Genomic DNA, 15,152 nt, shown 5'->3' on the forward strand with positions numbered 1-15,152 from the left:
ACACGGATGGTCCACTTCCGCGGACACGATGCACGCGTACAGCAGACCTGTAGGTGAAGCGCAGTCTGGCTTATTATTAGGTATACTAACGCATGACGTTCTGGTCATGATGTCGATAATGGATGCAAGTCCGCCTTGTCCGTGTCTATCGGGAGGAATGCTTCGTACAAATACACAATACCAAACAGCAGGAACAGCCCGCTTGCCGCCAACGTCACTGCGGGAGGTGAGTCAGGAGTCAGTAGGGCTCCTACCGGCAGTCCCGGAGATATATCAATTGCGCACGTACCATGCTTCACAGATATTTTCGTGGATACATATCGACCCCCCATGACGGCGAGCGCAGTACAGCACGAGTGGCCGACTATCGTGCCGAACGCTACAACATACAAATTCTGCACGCGAGGCTCGGAGATGAGGTTATATATATAGAACAAGGGCAAAGCAACTACTCACATCGGCGGCGGCAAGCGCGATAGTCGATATCTGGCTGCGGTCTCCCCACTCTCCAAGAAATGTGAGCACGAACGCCTGCACAAACACAGGTCCAAGGAGATAGCTGAAGAAGTTGCGCGCGGACTCGGCATAGGTCTTCATAGCATGCTTCGTCTGTGAGCGCGGTGACGCGGGGCGCCCGCTATTGGACCGTCGCCGTACATGTCCGGTTCCGTGACCTGCTTCAATGGATTCGAGTGGCACGACGACCTGTCCGCCCTCCCCGACACCACCCGTACCGTCGTGTGTAGCCTCGTCCCCCTCGATGTCCTCCTCCGCTTCCTTCAACTCCTCCTGAATTTTCTCGTTCCCGCCCTTCATTTCGCGACCTTCCTGGAGCATCTTTACACCAAAGACAAGGAAGAGGGCGGCTGCGCACGCCTGTGTCCACTTGCGGGGGATGAGGGCGGGGAGGATGTGACCAAGCCCAGCGGAGAGGAGCGACATGACGACGAGGGAGCCGAAAGCCCCAGCGAAAACGATGAGGCGCGGATGGCGCATGGCCAAGATGGCGGCAATGAGAAATGTCTTGTCCCCAATCTCAGAGAATATGATCATCGCGAACGACCGCCAGAGCGCGTGGAATGCACCCTCGTCGGATACGGGCAGAACATCTTGGGCCATTCAAAGCCTGTCTGGTGTTCAGCTCACAACATGCATGAAACAGATCGGACTCATACCTCTAAGCACCTGGTATATGTCGTGAATCAAACCAAAAGGAGCGTAGGGTCGAAGGGGTGTAGAAAGGAGGACCGAAGGATGAGGAGACGGACGGACAGGTTCAGTCCCAAGACACGTACGGGCGCCTGAACGTACGCACAGTCTCTCACGTGAGCGGATGGAGCCTTCGCCAATCGCCGCTGTCAGCGAATTCGGCTGACTTGAATATCCTCCTCCGCTTTCACCGTGCCTACGCGGCAGTGGTTTTCAAGTAGCCTGCCCCTATTCATCACGGATGGTTATTGCGAAGCCGGTCGATGACCTACCTGCGGGAAAGAAGCAGAAAGCGGACTAAGGTCGCCTTTAACCCACTGCACGTCGCGACTTTGACGCCACCGTATGCCCTTGGAAGATTCTACTGAGTGAATACTTGCTATCTCATTGGACAGTGTACAAGTCCACTCACGTCCTTGATTCTAGTCTGCAGCAGCCCCGCCTGCAAGCAGTAGGATATGTCAAGCAATGCGACACGAGTGCACGATTTGGAGGTCAAGTTGCTCGCTGTGAGACCTGCTTTTACTCGGTCTAAATCAATATCGTCAGGGTCGAACAGAGTTATGTCTTCTCATAGCGTCCACTCGGTACCGGATCACCGATTCGTACACGTACGACTAGCCCTGTGCGGAACCGATAGTCCTCCTTCCCGCGCTGTCTCCCTTTGCGCTGCCTGGGAGTTGCCCCTTCGCGGACCTCAATGCTATTTTCAGAGACATACGCAATATGCTCTTGCGCAGTGTGTAATACTCTCCTGCATCGGCCTGACGCGAAGCTACCTCGCTACAGATGTCGTAACCCAAGCCTCTAACAGAGGAGCGAGCGCACCCTCGCTGCTACCAGCTGAGCCGTCGGGGACAATCAGGTTGAAGGGGAGGTGCTGAAGACGGCAGCCCCTGTGACCATTCATTACGTGGTGAGCAATCTGCAACGTGTCCTCTTCTTGTCGCGGGAGCCCGTGGGCCCGTGAGGATGGATTCCACGGACCGTGGTAGCTGCTGACCCATATCTCTCAGCCGAAGGTTACCCGCCATAACGGAGCTGCTTAATTCTGTCTCACCACTCTCTTGTAGTCGTGGCGTATATCCAAAATATTACTCGGCGATGGCAGTTATAATCGCACCCAAAGCAATGCACCGGCCATTCTCCAGTGTTACGTCGCACTCGCTCGTCGTGGTCTAGATCTATGGCACAGGTAACATCATATCATGTACATACGCCTGTGGCAGCATTCAAATTTACTTGTTGAGTGATACCCCAACACCGTGATTCCATCTGGTTACTGCATGCAAGGCAACGAGCTATTGATCGCGGCTGTTCTTATACATACAGCACGCATTGCACTAAGCTATTGCGATTAGCTTCGAGCAAGCGTATGGGCCTAATCCGCTTTCTCTTTCTTGAGCGCAAACTACAGGCATCGCTCGATCAAGCCCCATTGAGCAATAAGAAGGTGGGAGGAAACATACCACCGCGACGACCGTGCCATCGCTGAGCTTCTCCTTCCTTGGGACAAGCTGGTAGCCGAGCCATCCGGGTACGATGCGCCAGGCCGTCCAGTAGAGGACACCGAGGGCAAGGACCCCGATCCCGACAAGACAGTACCTAGGGTCAAGTATGTCAAGCAGTGCGAACGAGAGCACAATCATGATGACCGCACAAGTAGTAAGGGAGAGGAGGGGTGTCTCCGATGCCGTTGGTGGGGCGAAGGAAGGGCGCGATGATCACTGAGAGACGTGCATGAGAGCCATATCACGCTGACGAGTTTGGGATTTGCAAGACGTACGGAAGATGGACGCGACCAAAAAGAACGCCGCAAAGGGCAGCCAGACTGCGACGACCAGCTTCAGCAAATCTGGCTAAGCGAGAAGGCAACGAGGCAAACCCTTGAAAGGGCGCGGAAGATCAGGCTTGTGGTATCGCAGCCAGAAGAGGCCAATCACGACGGCGGAGTTGATGATTTGCTGGGGGTATCCTTCCACATCGATGATGAAGGGGTATGCGACCGCGGGCGGGGGCCCAAGTATGATGATGATCTTCGTAACGGCTCAACGGTCGTATTCAGAGCCGAACAAAGTTCATGCGCACCGAGGGAATCATGTGGACGAGGAGTCCTGGAAGAGGCGATTTTCCGGTTGGCCAGTTTGAGGCCCAAAACTTGTTACCGAAGGGGAGGGGAATACCATCCTTCGCAAGCTCCTGATTGATGCGGGCAGCTGCAAAGGACTAGAGGGTACTTGGTTTTATTAGTAGAACCAAACCAAAGTCCCCGGTACGTACAACAGTAAAGACAATCTTAGTAGAACTCGCAATCAGCCTTTGATCAAATGATTCGTCTTGGGAAACTCACTCTAGAAAATCAGGAGCGCAGTACCATATATGACTGATCAGCTCAGGTCTCTGGCGTGTGGTGTCGGAGGCCGACTTACCCCAAAGCACTGCAGCCGTGATTAGTCACGAGAGAGCGTGATATCTGGCCGCAGTCACCCACCTCAACGCAACGAACACAGTCAGGGCTTTCTGTGCTTCTGCGCCGAACACGTTGTGGAAGAAGAGAGACGCCACCGTTACGCCGGTGTTGATGATCTCTTCTTTGGTGGCAGCCCTATAATCGACATCCATTCTTCCCTTGTTCTGGAGCACATTGTCATACAACGTTACTCACGCGAAGTATGCTACGTTTGCCAAGAGGAGAAGTATGGTTGAGATACCGAGACCGAGAGGGCCGGCGATTTTGAGCGTCCGGATGGGGTCCTTTACGTTATTCAAGACGTAGTTGACATTTGACCATCCGTTGTAAGCGTTGAGTACTTTGAACATAGCCGTTGCGTACTAGACTGCACATGAGGAACGGTCGAGGAGCAGAGGTCGCTGACAGGATGATACATACATCGTTACTGCTGTGTGAACTTCCCGCAAATACGTTACGAAAGTTCGCGTGCGGGTCCGTCACCGAAGTGTTTCCGGCAACGACGGCCCAACCCGACACAACAATGAACAGGAGGATAACAATCTTGAAGACGGTTACACCCTGATTGGACAAGGGCAGTGTCAGCTCGATCATAAGCGCTGTTTACCCTACGTACATTCATTACCCACAGACCGAGCTTGGGGAAAAGTCCTTGGAGGACAGTCACGAACACAATGACTTGTTCACATATGTAAGCCGTGCGTACTTTCTCGATATACCAAACCAGACATACCTCCGATCGAGATACCACGAGTAACCCATCTGTCGGCCGTACGCCCTGCAGCCTCAAGAATACTACCAGGCAGGTTAGGCCCGACGACATATGGGCTCCAGTTCGATGGTGCGACCTACTTCTGTGCAAAGACCTGAGGGACAGATATTAGCATATCCCTGGTTTGGGTAAAGAAACGCACTGACAATACAGCTAGATGCAGTAAATCCAAGCAAAATGGCATTGGCAGCGAAGAGGACAGTGGCGAGGTACTTTGGTTTTTTGTACACTGCCTCGAGGTAGACCTTTTCTCCACCGGAGCGCGGAAACATCATGCCGAACTCAAGCCAAATGAAGAGGCCACAGAATGACATTATGAACCCGAGAACCCATAGCATCAGCGATGCTCCGACTGAACCCACTGAACCCAAGATAGTCGAAGGAGTGGAGAAGACGGCGGTTCCGATGATCCGTCCCACACTTGGTAGCGACGAATGAGCATTTCCACGTGACTGAGCAAATTGCGAGACACCTCACATTAGGAGTGTGCAGCTGAAGATGCCAAGATGGCGACCCATACCGCCAGCCGCATCTGTCCCACCAAGGATGAGTACTCGAAAGATCGGCCCCGGTCGTGCAACGCGTACCTTCCTCCAGAGACAATCCGGCCGGGTTCACTTCCGTGTCAGCCTCAGCGACGGAATCTGCCCCAAGTTCTTGCACATCGCAATCGCTTGCCGACTTCTCCACTTTCACATCCACCTGCTCGTCGAATATTGCCGCCTCCACATTTTCCGAGCTTTTACGGCCCTTGAAGGTAGGCGGAAACTTCCAAAGGGATGGCATAGAAGAGAGACCACCTATGCTGGTGAGATGATGCAAGGGAGAGAGGGAGCAGATGTGGAAGGAAGATCTATATAGGTCGAAGCCAACGAAGTCGAATAGGCCCGATGCAAGAACATGGTCACCCCGTCGGAGTCTTGTCTATAAAAAGCCGCGAGAGTTGCGCTATAGCTCCGGCATGCACTGTAGTGCCGAAAGTCAGAGGTAAAGACATGAAACATCGTAGTTCAGACTTGCGAAAGAACCTATCTTGTTCGTCAGCCCAATCGATGAGATCCCGTGTGAGCACTGTTCGGATAAGAAGACTTCAACAACACGGATAGCCTTGAGTTTATTGTAAAGCACCGAACCAAACATATGTCCAACAGTCACAAGGCTGGTCAGTCCGTTGAATACTTCATTCAGGCCTCTTTGCTAGCGCGGACAACTTCCGAGAACCCGTCAGTGTCAGTCTTCTCCTTCGCACGTTTGTCATCTGTCTCGGCCGCGTGACTGACACCTGTACCGTAGTCGTTCAGTGAATTGCCTGAGGGTAGGCGATGCCGATGTCGGAGACATTCTGTGAGCAGATGTTCATCAAGACATGCTCAAGTATCTATGTGAAGCTTGTACTCACTGATATGCACACGTGCCGTCATGTCTCTGGACGCAGAGCACGACCCGAGAAATTGACATCCGGGGACAGCGCAGCGCCACGCAGTTCGATGCCACTTCGTGAATCGTGACTTGCCATGACACTTATTCCAGACTGTATGTGACGCAAGCTCGCTATGTATGTCCTCAGCCCTAGGTCATGCTGGCAGCGTCGTGAGGAAAAGGTGCTCTCGTGGTGGAACAACGGTCGGACTGAGCGTTCCGTATGGGCCGGTATCTTGGTCCGATAGCGCCCGGATTAGCGTCTATTGTACCTCTCGTGATTGCTCTTGCACAACAAGATTGGACGACAGATTCGTGCGCGATAACTTAGACAGTATGTCGAGTCTGCACCTCGTCACTGCAACAGTGCAGCAGCTCTTGGCTTACACTACAAGCTTGGTACGAGATGAAAGAGTTGTATTCTTTGAGTAAGCACATTTTCACGTATTCATCAATGCTTCTCATTGAAACTACTCAGGGACGATGTTGTATGTCCGCCTACTTTGGAGCACGTTTCCGGATACTTGTTCTGACATCAACGTCGATAGCTTGAGGCTCTAGAACGCGACATGCAGCTATCTATGGCTCAAATGAGAAGATGTCGAAACGACTCCCCAACTCTCCCCATTAGTCGACTCCCTCCGGAACTACTCCGCATGATTTTCGGGTATCTCCGAGACCCTCCTTCTCCCCACCGTTGGAGGAACTCGACGCGCGCCCGGTTCGCGTCCTACAAACCTCTCATCGCGGCCATGCTAGTTTGCTACAAGTGGCACTCTATCGCTTCTCAGACTGCTTCCTTGTGGACGGACATCGACGTCGTACGCCAAGGCTGTTTTGCTTCTGTCTTGTTGAGCCGATCTTCGGCTGCCCCTTTTCGTTTACGCGGACGCTTCACCGAGTCAACTTCTGACCAGAACAACTCGCTCGAGGACATCATTTCAATCCAGCGTTCCCGTCTCCTCCAATTGGATCTTTGGGGGTCCTCCGAAGCTGAAGTTGCGTCTCCGACCCGCATGCACAACCTGCTAGCGATGGACATGCCTCTGCTCCACATACTCTCCCTGTCATGCGAGCCGGTGGACGACGTTGCGCTTCCCTCAACAGCTTTTGGAGCTTCCGGGAAGTTCCCCAATCTGAAAGCGATGCTCCTGGAGAACTTTCTGTGGGTCCCTTCATGTGGCCTGCCGAAGCTTACGCATCTACACCTCGCTCAAGTGGACTCTTTCACGACTCGGGACGTGCGCGATCTCCTCAGAAGTACTCCAGCCCTCGAAGTATTGGACATCACGCTGTCATCAGGACTCACTGTCGCACCAGGTTCTACGGCCCCGGCATCACCCGTCGCCCTTCCTTGTCTGCATAGTGTGTACGTCTGGAGTCTCGGGGATATTCACACGGGAAGGCACCGCCCTATCTATACCGCTTTTCCCTCCTTCACTCGCGTCGCGCATCCCAGACCGCCTCGCATTCAAGTTGAGCGGGAACTTCACCGCGTTCCGTACCGCGATTCACGGCAATGACATCTCCTTCAAGTTGGATCTTCGTGCTTCCGGAGCTTCACAGGAAGCTCGAGTGTCCTACGCGTTCGACGTCTTACCGAGAATGCTCTCGTTGTCCGGCATCGAGGAGCTTCACTTCAAAGCTCGCGATTGGGACACAACACTCCTTCTACACCTCGCATCATTCATGCCCATGGTCTCAAAGCTCTTAATCAAGCACGATGCGCACAGAAGTGAGGACGCCCGCCTTGAAGATGTGACGGAGATGGGGAAGCTCCTTGGCAATTTGCTCGAGGCAGACGATCCCGTACTCTTCCCGAAACTGACTCATTTGGACATCGTTGTTGGTGTTGCACCATCAGATTTCTGCGAACTCATCAGCTTCGGCCTTGAGAAGCGCCACAAGGACGGACGGCGCCTACAAAAGCTTCGTATCCGGTTGGAGGATGGTGATCCGTTCGCATATTCACTGGGGAAGAGGACCGTCCCGAATCTGGACCAGAGTGGAATCAGGAATCATGTCGACTCCGCGCGTCTACATGGCGCGCGCGGTATATTCGATTCACCCAAGGGTGCGGAGGACGATGAGAGGCCGAGATGGGGGATTTGGAAGGACATTGTAACGCGGCCGCGGCATAACTACTGGGAATGATAGGGTGTTTGGGCAGCGGGCGTCGTCAGTCCACTACTTGATGCCTTCGAAGCCGAGGTAGGTATTGCCGCAACGTGTGTGTTGTGTAAGACAACCGTCTTTGTCAACGTCTTTCGATGTGACAAGTACAATGTGTGGGGTTGGAGGGACAAACACGAGTGTGCACCACGCTTACGCGAAGACCCATATAGGGCAACTTAAGCGCCATGCTCCGCTACCTTGGCACGTGGCGCCGACAAAGGTCGTGGCAGCTGCAACACAGGAGTCCGGCGCGGAGGACCTCTTTATCGTGAGTATCGGTGGAGTTATGATGATGTTCCATTCAAGCACATGTTACGTCTGTGTCTAAGCTAACCATGTTGACGGACGTGGGCACGATACTTGGGCCGCCAGGCCCTCATGTTGCCCATGAACGGCCGCATCCAGCGCGTGTGGTTCTACTTCACAGCGTATCTAGCAGCTGGTCAACGGCACCAGCATCTCTATAATCCCACTACATTTCACAACAAGCATAGCGTCGCCAAGACGATCTGCAACGCACATCACGAGCTCACACAGCAGCTCGACAGTGCCTTCCGATCACTGGGATGGGGATCAGGCGCTGGCCCGGAGTCCTCATGATGCTTCTGCCCAGGCACTATACCAATTTGCCTTCTCATACTGTTTTGGCCTCTCTCGCACTTGTATGCTTGTACGTTGTTGTCTCCAGCATTGCCAACAAGCTGCGTGTGAGGTCTTGCTGTCCCCTAGTCAGCTATCCCCATGTCGCATTGTTCGCCAGCGAACTTGGAAGCATCCTCTCTTGTATAACAAGGTATGTCTTGCCGAAACCAATGCCTGAGGCAAGGAGCTCAGAGGGCAGCCGATCACTTCCGCCTGGTGATTCTTGCCAAACTCCGCGTAGAAGCACGTAGTCACGTGTATCGGCACTGTATCTGGCGGTCGCTTTCAACTCCCCACCGTTCCTCCTTGTTCCCTTGTTATCAGGCTGCACGCAGCAACCGGCTACCGCACTATGGAGGCCAATGGTGTCCCACCAAAGCCAAGCTCTCCCCCAGACAACTCTGATCGTGAAGTGCTAGTGATCACTAGCACCAGTGGCGGCGGGAACTCGATCGATCACTCCGAATCTGTAGTTCTCGATAGCAGCAGCAGAGTAAGACGCATAGACGTGAGGAAATTCCACTCAATCATGAATGAGAGCTAGTATCACTGACGGCCAAATCTAAACCAGATCATGAAGAATGCACCCATTGGAGGCTTTGCGCTCGCGTATTGTGCGCATCGACTCTATCGCCGCTACTGCCCACGTCGTCTGCCTGTTTTTACCCCATTCAAGTTGACTGAGCTCTACTTCTTATGGGGATCGGCTCTCACCCTCTCTTGCTACGCTTTTGTTTCTTTCGCGGACATTATACGAGACAGAGATCTACTAACAATCTACTTGGGCGGGGATGCTGTGGCGCATATGACCGCAAAGCAGCGGGAGGAGATTTCCAGTTCGTCGGATCAAATCCTGTTCAGAGGAACACGAGGGGTGACCTTTCGGTCAGCGTTGGAGAGCATACGCGTCGGTATGTGCTCGGTCCTCTGCAATGCCCGTTCTTTTGGCCATATCTCTATTGCAATTAGTGTCGGAATGTTAGCTCATTACCATGACTTTCTGACAATACACAGGCCTATACGATACATACACACCTTTTCAGAAATTGAACTGGTGGCACCATCACGCACGGCACGATCGGAGGACTTGGGATGCGTGGGCTGGCGCGGTTGTCGCTACAGACGTGAAGCTCAACCAACGAGCGTCGGGCGAAGTCCCCGACCCCCTTGCTATATCTGACCTCGACATCTGCGCGACACATCTTGCAGACTATAGCTCATTGGAACAGGTAGTTATTATCAGCTCTCCCTACAGCCATGAAGAGAGCACTCAATCGCATCGCGTTTTGTAGTACACGCAAATGGACAATAGGCTTTCCATCGCCTTTGGGATGTCAATTCCATTCGCAATGCTGGCTCGCCGGACGGGGCTCCGGATGCTGTATCTCCCTATGAACGGCTTGCAGAGGGTCCTACTTGCCGCAATCTTGTATCAATCATTCGTTGTCCTTCACTCCCGATTCGAGAATATCAAGAAGATCAAGGACAAAGGGAGATACGCCGCCATCGTGACGGCCATGTTCCACAATTCCAGCTTCGACAAGGCAATTGAAGAGCATCGGAGGATCGTTCCGCCTGAGCTAGACTCGTTGTTCCGCGATGACTGAAGAATGCGATAAATAGACTCCGATAGCGCCGAGAGGCGCATAAAATGTTCAATATACTACTACTACAGGGCTCTGGACGGTACTAGTCAGCGGACGAATGTCTTGTCTTATTACTACCATCCTGGTGTACAATAAACCCTAGCGGTACAACTGGTTTCATCATCAGGTGGCGCCGTCGGCAGGCTAATCATTGCTCCACTGTGGCGATACACTGTTGTCCGAGTGGCAAGATCTCAACCGGCTGTTGATTTATATCTGAGCAGGGCTCGCAACCATGGAAGGCTGAGGGATCAAGCAGCTGATCAGCGTTCTCAATTGACAGAATGAAGGAAGTGCCAGGATGCTAGTAATACAGACTTGGATGCACAGAACTCGAAGCACGCGATTACAGATAAGCCTTCGTAAAAGATCCCCTAGCTCAGCTTCGTGAGAAGCATAGACAACATATCTTCAATTTTCTGCATCCTGCCATCCAGCGTGTCCAGGCGTTGTTCCAGGCGTTTCTCATCGGACGAGCTTGGGTGAGAGGTAGAAGTGTGATTTGCCAAGGTATCAATCTTCCTTTCCAACGCATCAAGGCGCAGCGTCGAAAAGCGTTGCATTTTGTTAAACCTGTCCTCCAGCGCACCAAGCCACACGGAATGGTTGCCTTCAGCCTTGCTCTCGCCGGGCGGAAGCTGACATAGCACGAGACTGTGCATCGGCTTGTGCTTCCCCTTTATCCCGGGGTTGCTCGCCTCGCAAGTAGTACATAGGAAGGCGTCGTCTGTCGCGACCATGACATCAGTTGCAGATACACAGTTTGGTTGTAGGAGGCGTACCTTCACACTCAATACAATACCAACAGGGGCGAGTGACTCGACTAAGGCACCTTATGCAAGATACTTCACGACTGACGATGCGCTGTGCTAGTACTTCTGCGTCGCGTGCTTCCTCAAGAGGATCTCCAGCCTGTGAAAATCCGAGCGCGTTCGCGTCCAAGAGAGCTTCTTCCGCCCGAAGGAGCGCGTCATGCGCAGCGCGGTATGTACCACCGAGCTCCCTGTGCCTGTGGACGACTTTGCGAACCTTGAGCAAACGATGAGACGGCAGATGCGGGGAGGGTAGATCGACCCTTCGGTCCGGGCCAATTACTACAGCCAGACATTCCGATCTGTCACAGAAGTCTAGCGTGCCCCGAGCGGTATGACAATCCAGGCAGATTATACGAGCCCCAATGACACCATTTCGGCAGTGAGCACAGGTGACGCCGCTGTGATGGGTCAATGTTCAGAAGGCTACAAATTGAATAGGACCGTGGGACGCACTAGTGTTTTGGTGCAAGCCTGTGTCGATACTCGTAGACCATACGGTAGTACCGCGCTTCCGCCGGCGTCATGCTAAGGAAGCACCTCTTCATCGCCTGAAGCTCGGCCTCAGTCTCCGGAAGACTAGTCCCCTCCATGTCTGCGCGTATGAGCTGAATATAGCGTAGACGCGTTGCCTCGCGTTCTCTCAATCGAGACCGAGAGAACAGCCGCCGTCTGACCTCGTCGTGTATAGCATGAATAGCAAATCGCCAGAGGGCCTTGGGCTTGTTCATATCCAAGACGTCGAGAGAAGGCCAGAACCGCATGACATCGCAAGAGAGCTTCTTGAGATAGAAGGTGCCGTCCTCGTTGCGGGAGGCGCAGGACCAGGTTCCGGAGAAGACGCGCCCATCTCTGCTTAGGGTGCCCCGGAAGCGTCTAGGCCAGAAACGAGCAGCATAGGTGATGGTGAAGATGTAAGTCGTGTCTCCGTCTAGATCTTGCTCAGCGGTCCCTAAGAGTCTCCAGCGTGTACCGGTCGGATCAACGCCAGAAGCAACGAATTGATGAGCTTTAGACGTTGAGACATGGAGTTCGAGTGAGATCATTGGCTCAGAAGGATACACATCCTCCTTCCCTACGTATCCACACCAGTGTCCAAGTCTATGTGGAAGGGAAGTCAGACGTTACAATGGTCATACAGTGAATTTGTCCGGAACTCACATTGTTTGCAATGGTCCTTCTGCGTTCAGATCTTCTGCTGATGGGACGAATTCTGGGCTGACGAGAGGATCGTCCATGTTTTCCACCGGGTGATTGAGAATGACATGAGGGGGGTGTCTCGACGGCTCGTCAGCGTCGGTAAATACTGGATCACCGTAGCGGACCTCTCGAAGCCGGTCGAAGGACCACAATGAGGAAGGGTCGTGCCAGTAGTTGAACTAGCAAGGCGGATCAGCGTCGATATTGATGATCAAGCCACGCAAACATACCATCTCAAACGCGAAGACCTTGAACTGCTGAGTCGGCTCGTGGTTTTGTTGTTTGAACAAATCTGGTAAGTCCTGCACCTCAGCATCTAACTCATTCAAAGTAGGTACCGTACGCACTCTCCAGATTGTGGTAGCGATCGTTGATCGCTTGGAAAACCCACTCAAGCGTATTCGCAGAGTCCCACAACTCGTCCTTGTGGAGAACGGTCGTCCGCGCAAGGCGCATGATCTCGAGATCGCGTTGGAGTAGGAGATAGAGCAGGACAAAGACGTTCTGAAGGAATAGCAGCTATCAGCAACGCTTCACGATTGCCTGAAAAGAATAGCACCTTCTCTATTCTTCCGGGTCCGGTGACGAGTATCAGCGTGTCCGCGGCATCGATGTCATACCTAATGGTCTCTAGTCTCTCTCGCATCCGATTCTCTTCATCAACCACGTAGCTCTGAAAGTTCTCTCGCATTGCATCGTTCCACTCGGCTCGACGGAACCCCGTGGTGAGTTCGGTAATGAGGGACCAGACCGAGTCGAGATAGCGTTCGACGAATCGTCGGTTGGCGGGGAGAACGTGCGACTTGACGGCAAACATCTTGTCAAGGAGGTGGTCGATCTGAACAACGTAATGAGTCATCGCCATCTGCCAGCCTGACGTTCCAACATCAGCGCGAATTCGTCTTCCCAAACAGAGGGCAGCCTACCAACAGCCCAGTATGCCATCCAGTGAAGCAAACTGCACGGAAAGTAACTCAATGTCAATTCGGACCCAGAAGCTTGCGGCGCACCTCCAATCTGCGGGCCGAGCAGTGGTGAAGGCATTAGCCTCGCCCACCGTGATGAAGCCAGATGCATCGTCGTCGAATGCTTCTATGATGGCTTGCAGCCGAGTCACGTTGATGTACTCCAGCGTCCATTCGTCCTGCTCGGTGATAAGCGTAGGGTAGTCGCAGTCGGTGAATGTTTGCTCGTTCTTCCGGAGCTTGTCGAGCTTTTCCAAGCAGTAGTCACGAAGCGCGAGGACAAAGTGCCGCGCTTTAACGTTGCCTCGCCAGCGCTGCATACCGTTATTCAGTCATCCTCTTCATCACCTTCAATCAATTTAGACGTACCATCTCCTTCCAGATATTGCTCAGATCCTGACAAGGGAAATGTCGGTCAACATGAAGCTGGTCAAACGCGGAGCTTGCACCGCTCACCGGGTCGATGATCCTATCATGAGGGCCTGCGGTGACGGCACTAATGACACGATCACCTTGGTGGTGAATAATCCTCCTCATCTCATCCGCGAGCTGGCTCTGCTGCATCCTAAATTTGCGCTCAAAAGTCTCGTAGTTGTTGGCAATGGCGATCTCTGGATCGTCGAGCAAATCGGCACGGGCCGCTTGGAAATCCATGGTACTCTCTCGTCGCAGGGTCTTCGTCCGACTGCGGGAACCAGAGCCAGAGGCAGAACTCGACATTGTCGCCGATCTCTCCTTGCAGAGACTCCTGAGAAGCAATCCGTCTTCCAAGACCGCCTCCTCTCCACCGCGCTTGTGCACGAACGCTGCGAGGTCCCGTTGTTCAGGCGATACGGTGTCGCGGAAGTAGTCGATAATCACGTCCATTCTAGGAGATCTGTGAGCGAATAGTGCTCGAGTATGGAGTCTATCTCCACGTACTTGGCATCCAAAGTGTCTAGTTTGCGCTGCGCGATGTCAATGTTGACTCCGAGGTGGACAGCCAGAGCGAACTCAATATCTGCACGACGCTTGCTGAACCGTCGAATGAAGATCTGAAGTACGTCGTCCCATCGGAGTGCCCGGAGCACCTTGTGGAGGAGTTTCTTCTTGGCGTACGCGTCGCAAGCGTTTGCACACTCCTTGATGTCCTGTTGCATTAAGTTGACATGGCCTTGTAACCGCTCCTGGATAGTTTTTCCATCCTTCCCAAGGTGAGAAGGTCCATCCTGTACGTTTTGAAGCCTAGGGCAGTGTCGGAACCAGCTCGGCCACGCGTGACGTTAGGACCACTTACTCCGCGAGGGCATACATCATATCTCTCATTTCCAGAAACAGAAGGACAATCTTCCTGTCATTTTCTCGTCGTTTGAGGTCGAGTTCGATCGCAACCTTGAACGCGCCCACAGCCACTAACGCAAATGGTTGCATCAGCAATGTTTGATGTAAGATAGGGACGTGGGTCACATACGTGCTATGAACGGATGGACAGCCGCTACGTCCTGTAAAACCTTCAACAGCTCGGGCAGGCCATCAACGATGGTATTTGTGCCGCTCTGCAGGAAGCTCATCGTTCCGGAGCCGACCGCAGCGGTGAGGGGCGACATCATGGTGCCGATGTACCCCATCTCTGTGTCGATCTTGAGCACGGAATCTTGTGTCCAAGGGAGCATGTCAGAGCAATATGGTCAAAGTGGGAGAGTGACATACCCTTATCCTTTCCATCCTTCCGCCTTTTCTTGTACTGGTTGAGGCTCGCTGCTGCGGCGCCGAGAGCGAGGGAGGCCGACCGGAAGTGAACAGGACGCTCATCACCCGCCAGTGGTTCGTCGCCTAGCGTTGCTGAGGAAGAACTTGAGCTCG

The 15,152-nt window shown here is 53.3% G+C and overlaps 6 protein-coding genes across 6 annotated transcripts; 3 read left to right on the forward strand and 3 right to left on the reverse strand.

Annotated features, from left to right (window-relative positions):
• Positions 1 to 58: 58 nt before the first annotated feature.
• DICSQDRAFT_182475 (uncharacterized protein) lies at positions 59 to 1,264 on the reverse strand. The gene is made up of 4 exons (XM_007368654.1): positions 1,176 to 1,264; positions 457 to 1,126; positions 290 to 395; positions 59 to 217 (listed from the first exon to the last, which is right to left on the reverse strand). The coding sequence occupies exons 2-4, from the start codon at positions 1,117 to 1,119 to the stop codon at positions 105 to 107; spliced, it is 882 nt and encodes a 293-aa protein (XP_007368716.1). The 5' UTR covers positions 1,120 to 1,126; positions 1,176 to 1,264; the 3' UTR covers positions 59 to 104.
• A 246-nt stretch (positions 1,265 to 1,510) lies between these two features.
• On the forward strand, positions 1,511 to 2,457 carry DICSQDRAFT_156716 (uncharacterized protein). Its single transcript, XM_007368655.1, has 3 exons — positions 1,511 to 1,577; positions 1,636 to 1,703; positions 1,759 to 2,457. Exons 1-3 carry the CDS (start codon positions 1,555 to 1,557, stop codon positions 2,091 to 2,093), a joined length of 426 nt encoding a protein of 141 aa, XP_007368717.1. The 5' UTR covers positions 1,511 to 1,554; the 3' UTR covers positions 2,094 to 2,457.
• A 133-nt stretch (positions 2,458 to 2,590) lies between these two features.
• On the reverse strand, positions 2,591 to 5,237 carry DICSQDRAFT_172873 (high affinity methionine permease; the record flags this gene model as incomplete). Its single annotated transcript, XM_007368656.1, has 16 exons — positions 2,591 to 2,620; positions 2,679 to 2,814; positions 2,870 to 2,936; positions 2,996 to 3,040; positions 3,095 to 3,245; positions 3,298 to 3,435; positions 3,639 to 3,647; positions 3,697 to 3,814; positions 3,875 to 4,041; positions 4,100 to 4,240; positions 4,296 to 4,357; positions 4,413 to 4,474; positions 4,532 to 4,545; positions 4,598 to 4,871; positions 4,929 to 4,983; positions 5,039 to 5,237. The coding sequence occupies 16 exons, from the start codon at positions 5,235 to 5,237 to the stop codon at positions 2,591 to 2,593; spliced, it is 1,668 nt and encodes a 555-aa protein (XP_007368718.1).
• A 971-nt stretch (positions 5,238 to 6,208) lies between these two features.
• Positions 6,209 to 7,226, forward strand: DICSQDRAFT_182477 (uncharacterized protein; the record flags this gene model as incomplete). The annotated part of the gene is made up of 3 exons (XM_007368657.1): positions 6,209 to 6,298; positions 6,349 to 6,358; positions 6,419 to 7,226. A coding segment is annotated over exon 3 (786 nt), but the record flags the coding sequence as incomplete, so codon positions are not given.
• A 2,212-nt stretch (positions 7,227 to 9,438) lies between these two features.
• DICSQDRAFT_139303 (uncharacterized protein) lies at positions 9,439 to 10,306 on the forward strand. The gene is made up of 3 exons (XM_007368658.1): positions 9,439 to 9,598; positions 9,702 to 9,916; positions 9,980 to 10,306. The coding sequence occupies exons 1-3, from the start codon at positions 9,493 to 9,495 to the stop codon at positions 10,292 to 10,294; spliced, it is 636 nt and encodes a 211-aa protein (XP_007368720.1). The 5' UTR covers positions 9,439 to 9,492; the 3' UTR covers positions 10,295 to 10,306.
• A 285-nt stretch (positions 10,307 to 10,591) lies between these two features.
• On the reverse strand, positions 10,592 to 15,152 carry DICSQDRAFT_110045 (uncharacterized protein). Its single transcript, XM_007368659.1, has 15 exons — positions 15,000 to 15,152; positions 14,761 to 14,943; positions 14,587 to 14,701; positions 14,232 to 14,534; positions 13,767 to 14,178; positions 13,680 to 13,706; positions 13,356 to 13,624; positions 13,272 to 13,303; positions 12,905 to 13,218; positions 12,693 to 12,849; positions 12,576 to 12,637; positions 12,307 to 12,524; positions 11,602 to 12,246; positions 11,116 to 11,546; positions 10,592 to 11,060 (listed from the first exon to the last, which is right to left on the reverse strand). The coding sequence occupies exons 2-15, from the start codon at positions 14,915 to 14,917 to the stop codon at positions 10,708 to 10,710; spliced, it is 3,495 nt and encodes a 1,164-aa protein (XP_007368721.1). The 5' UTR covers positions 14,918 to 14,943; positions 15,000 to 15,152; the 3' UTR covers positions 10,592 to 10,707.

This window comes from Dichomitus squalens (genome assembly GCF_000275845.1).
Source record: "Dichomitus squalens LYAD-421 SS1 unplaced genomic scaffold DICSQscaffold_38, whole genome shotgun sequence".
Taxonomy (NCBI): Eukaryota; Fungi; Basidiomycota; class Agaricomycetes; order Polyporales; family Polyporaceae; genus Dichomitus; species Dichomitus squalens.

Coding starts and splice junctions, on each gene's coding strand:
- DICSQDRAFT_182475 (XM_007368654.1), bottom strand. CDS start 1,119: ATGGCCCAAGATGTTCTGCCCGTATCCGACGAGGGTGCATTCCACGCG. Junction 396..456: donor TCGCGCTTGCCGCCGCCGAT/GTGAGTAGTTGC, acceptor CCTCGCGTGCAG/AATTTGTATGTTGTAGCGTT. Junction 218..289: donor GAAAATATCTGTGAAGCATG/GTACGTGCGCAA, acceptor CACCTCCCGCAG/TGACGTTGGCGGCAAGCGGG.
- DICSQDRAFT_156716 (XM_007368655.1), top strand. CDS start 1,555: ATGCCCTTGGAAGATTCTACTGA. Junction 1,578..1,635: donor CCCTTGGAAGATTCTACTGA/GTGAATACTTGC, acceptor CCTTGATTCTAG/TCTGCAGCAGCCCCGCCTGC. Junction 1,704..1,758: donor CACGAGTGCACGATTTGGAG/GTCAAGTTGCTC, acceptor CAATATCGTCAG/GGTCGAACAGAGTTATGTCT.
- DICSQDRAFT_139303 (XM_007368658.1), top strand. CDS start 9,493: ATGACCGCAAAGCAGCGGGAGGAGATTTCCAGTTCGTCGGATCAAATC. Junction 9,599..9,701: donor GTTGGAGAGCATACGCGTCG/GTATGTGCTCGG, acceptor GACAATACACAG/GCCTATACGATACATACACA. Junction 9,917..9,979: donor ACTATAGCTCATTGGAACAG/GTAGTTATTATC, acceptor CGCGTTTTGTAG/TACACGCAAATGGACAATAG.
- DICSQDRAFT_110045 (XM_007368659.1), bottom strand. CDS start 14,917: ATGGGGTACATCGGCACCATGATGTCGCCCCTCACCGCTGCGGTCGGC. Junction 12,638..12,692: donor TCGCTACCACAATCTGGAGA/GTGCGTACGGTA, acceptor AGGACTTACCAG/ATTTGTTCAAACAACAAAAC. Junction 12,247..12,306: donor GAAGGACCATTGCAAACAAT/GTGAGTTCCGGA, acceptor CCTTCCACATAG/ACTTGGACACTGGTGTGGAT.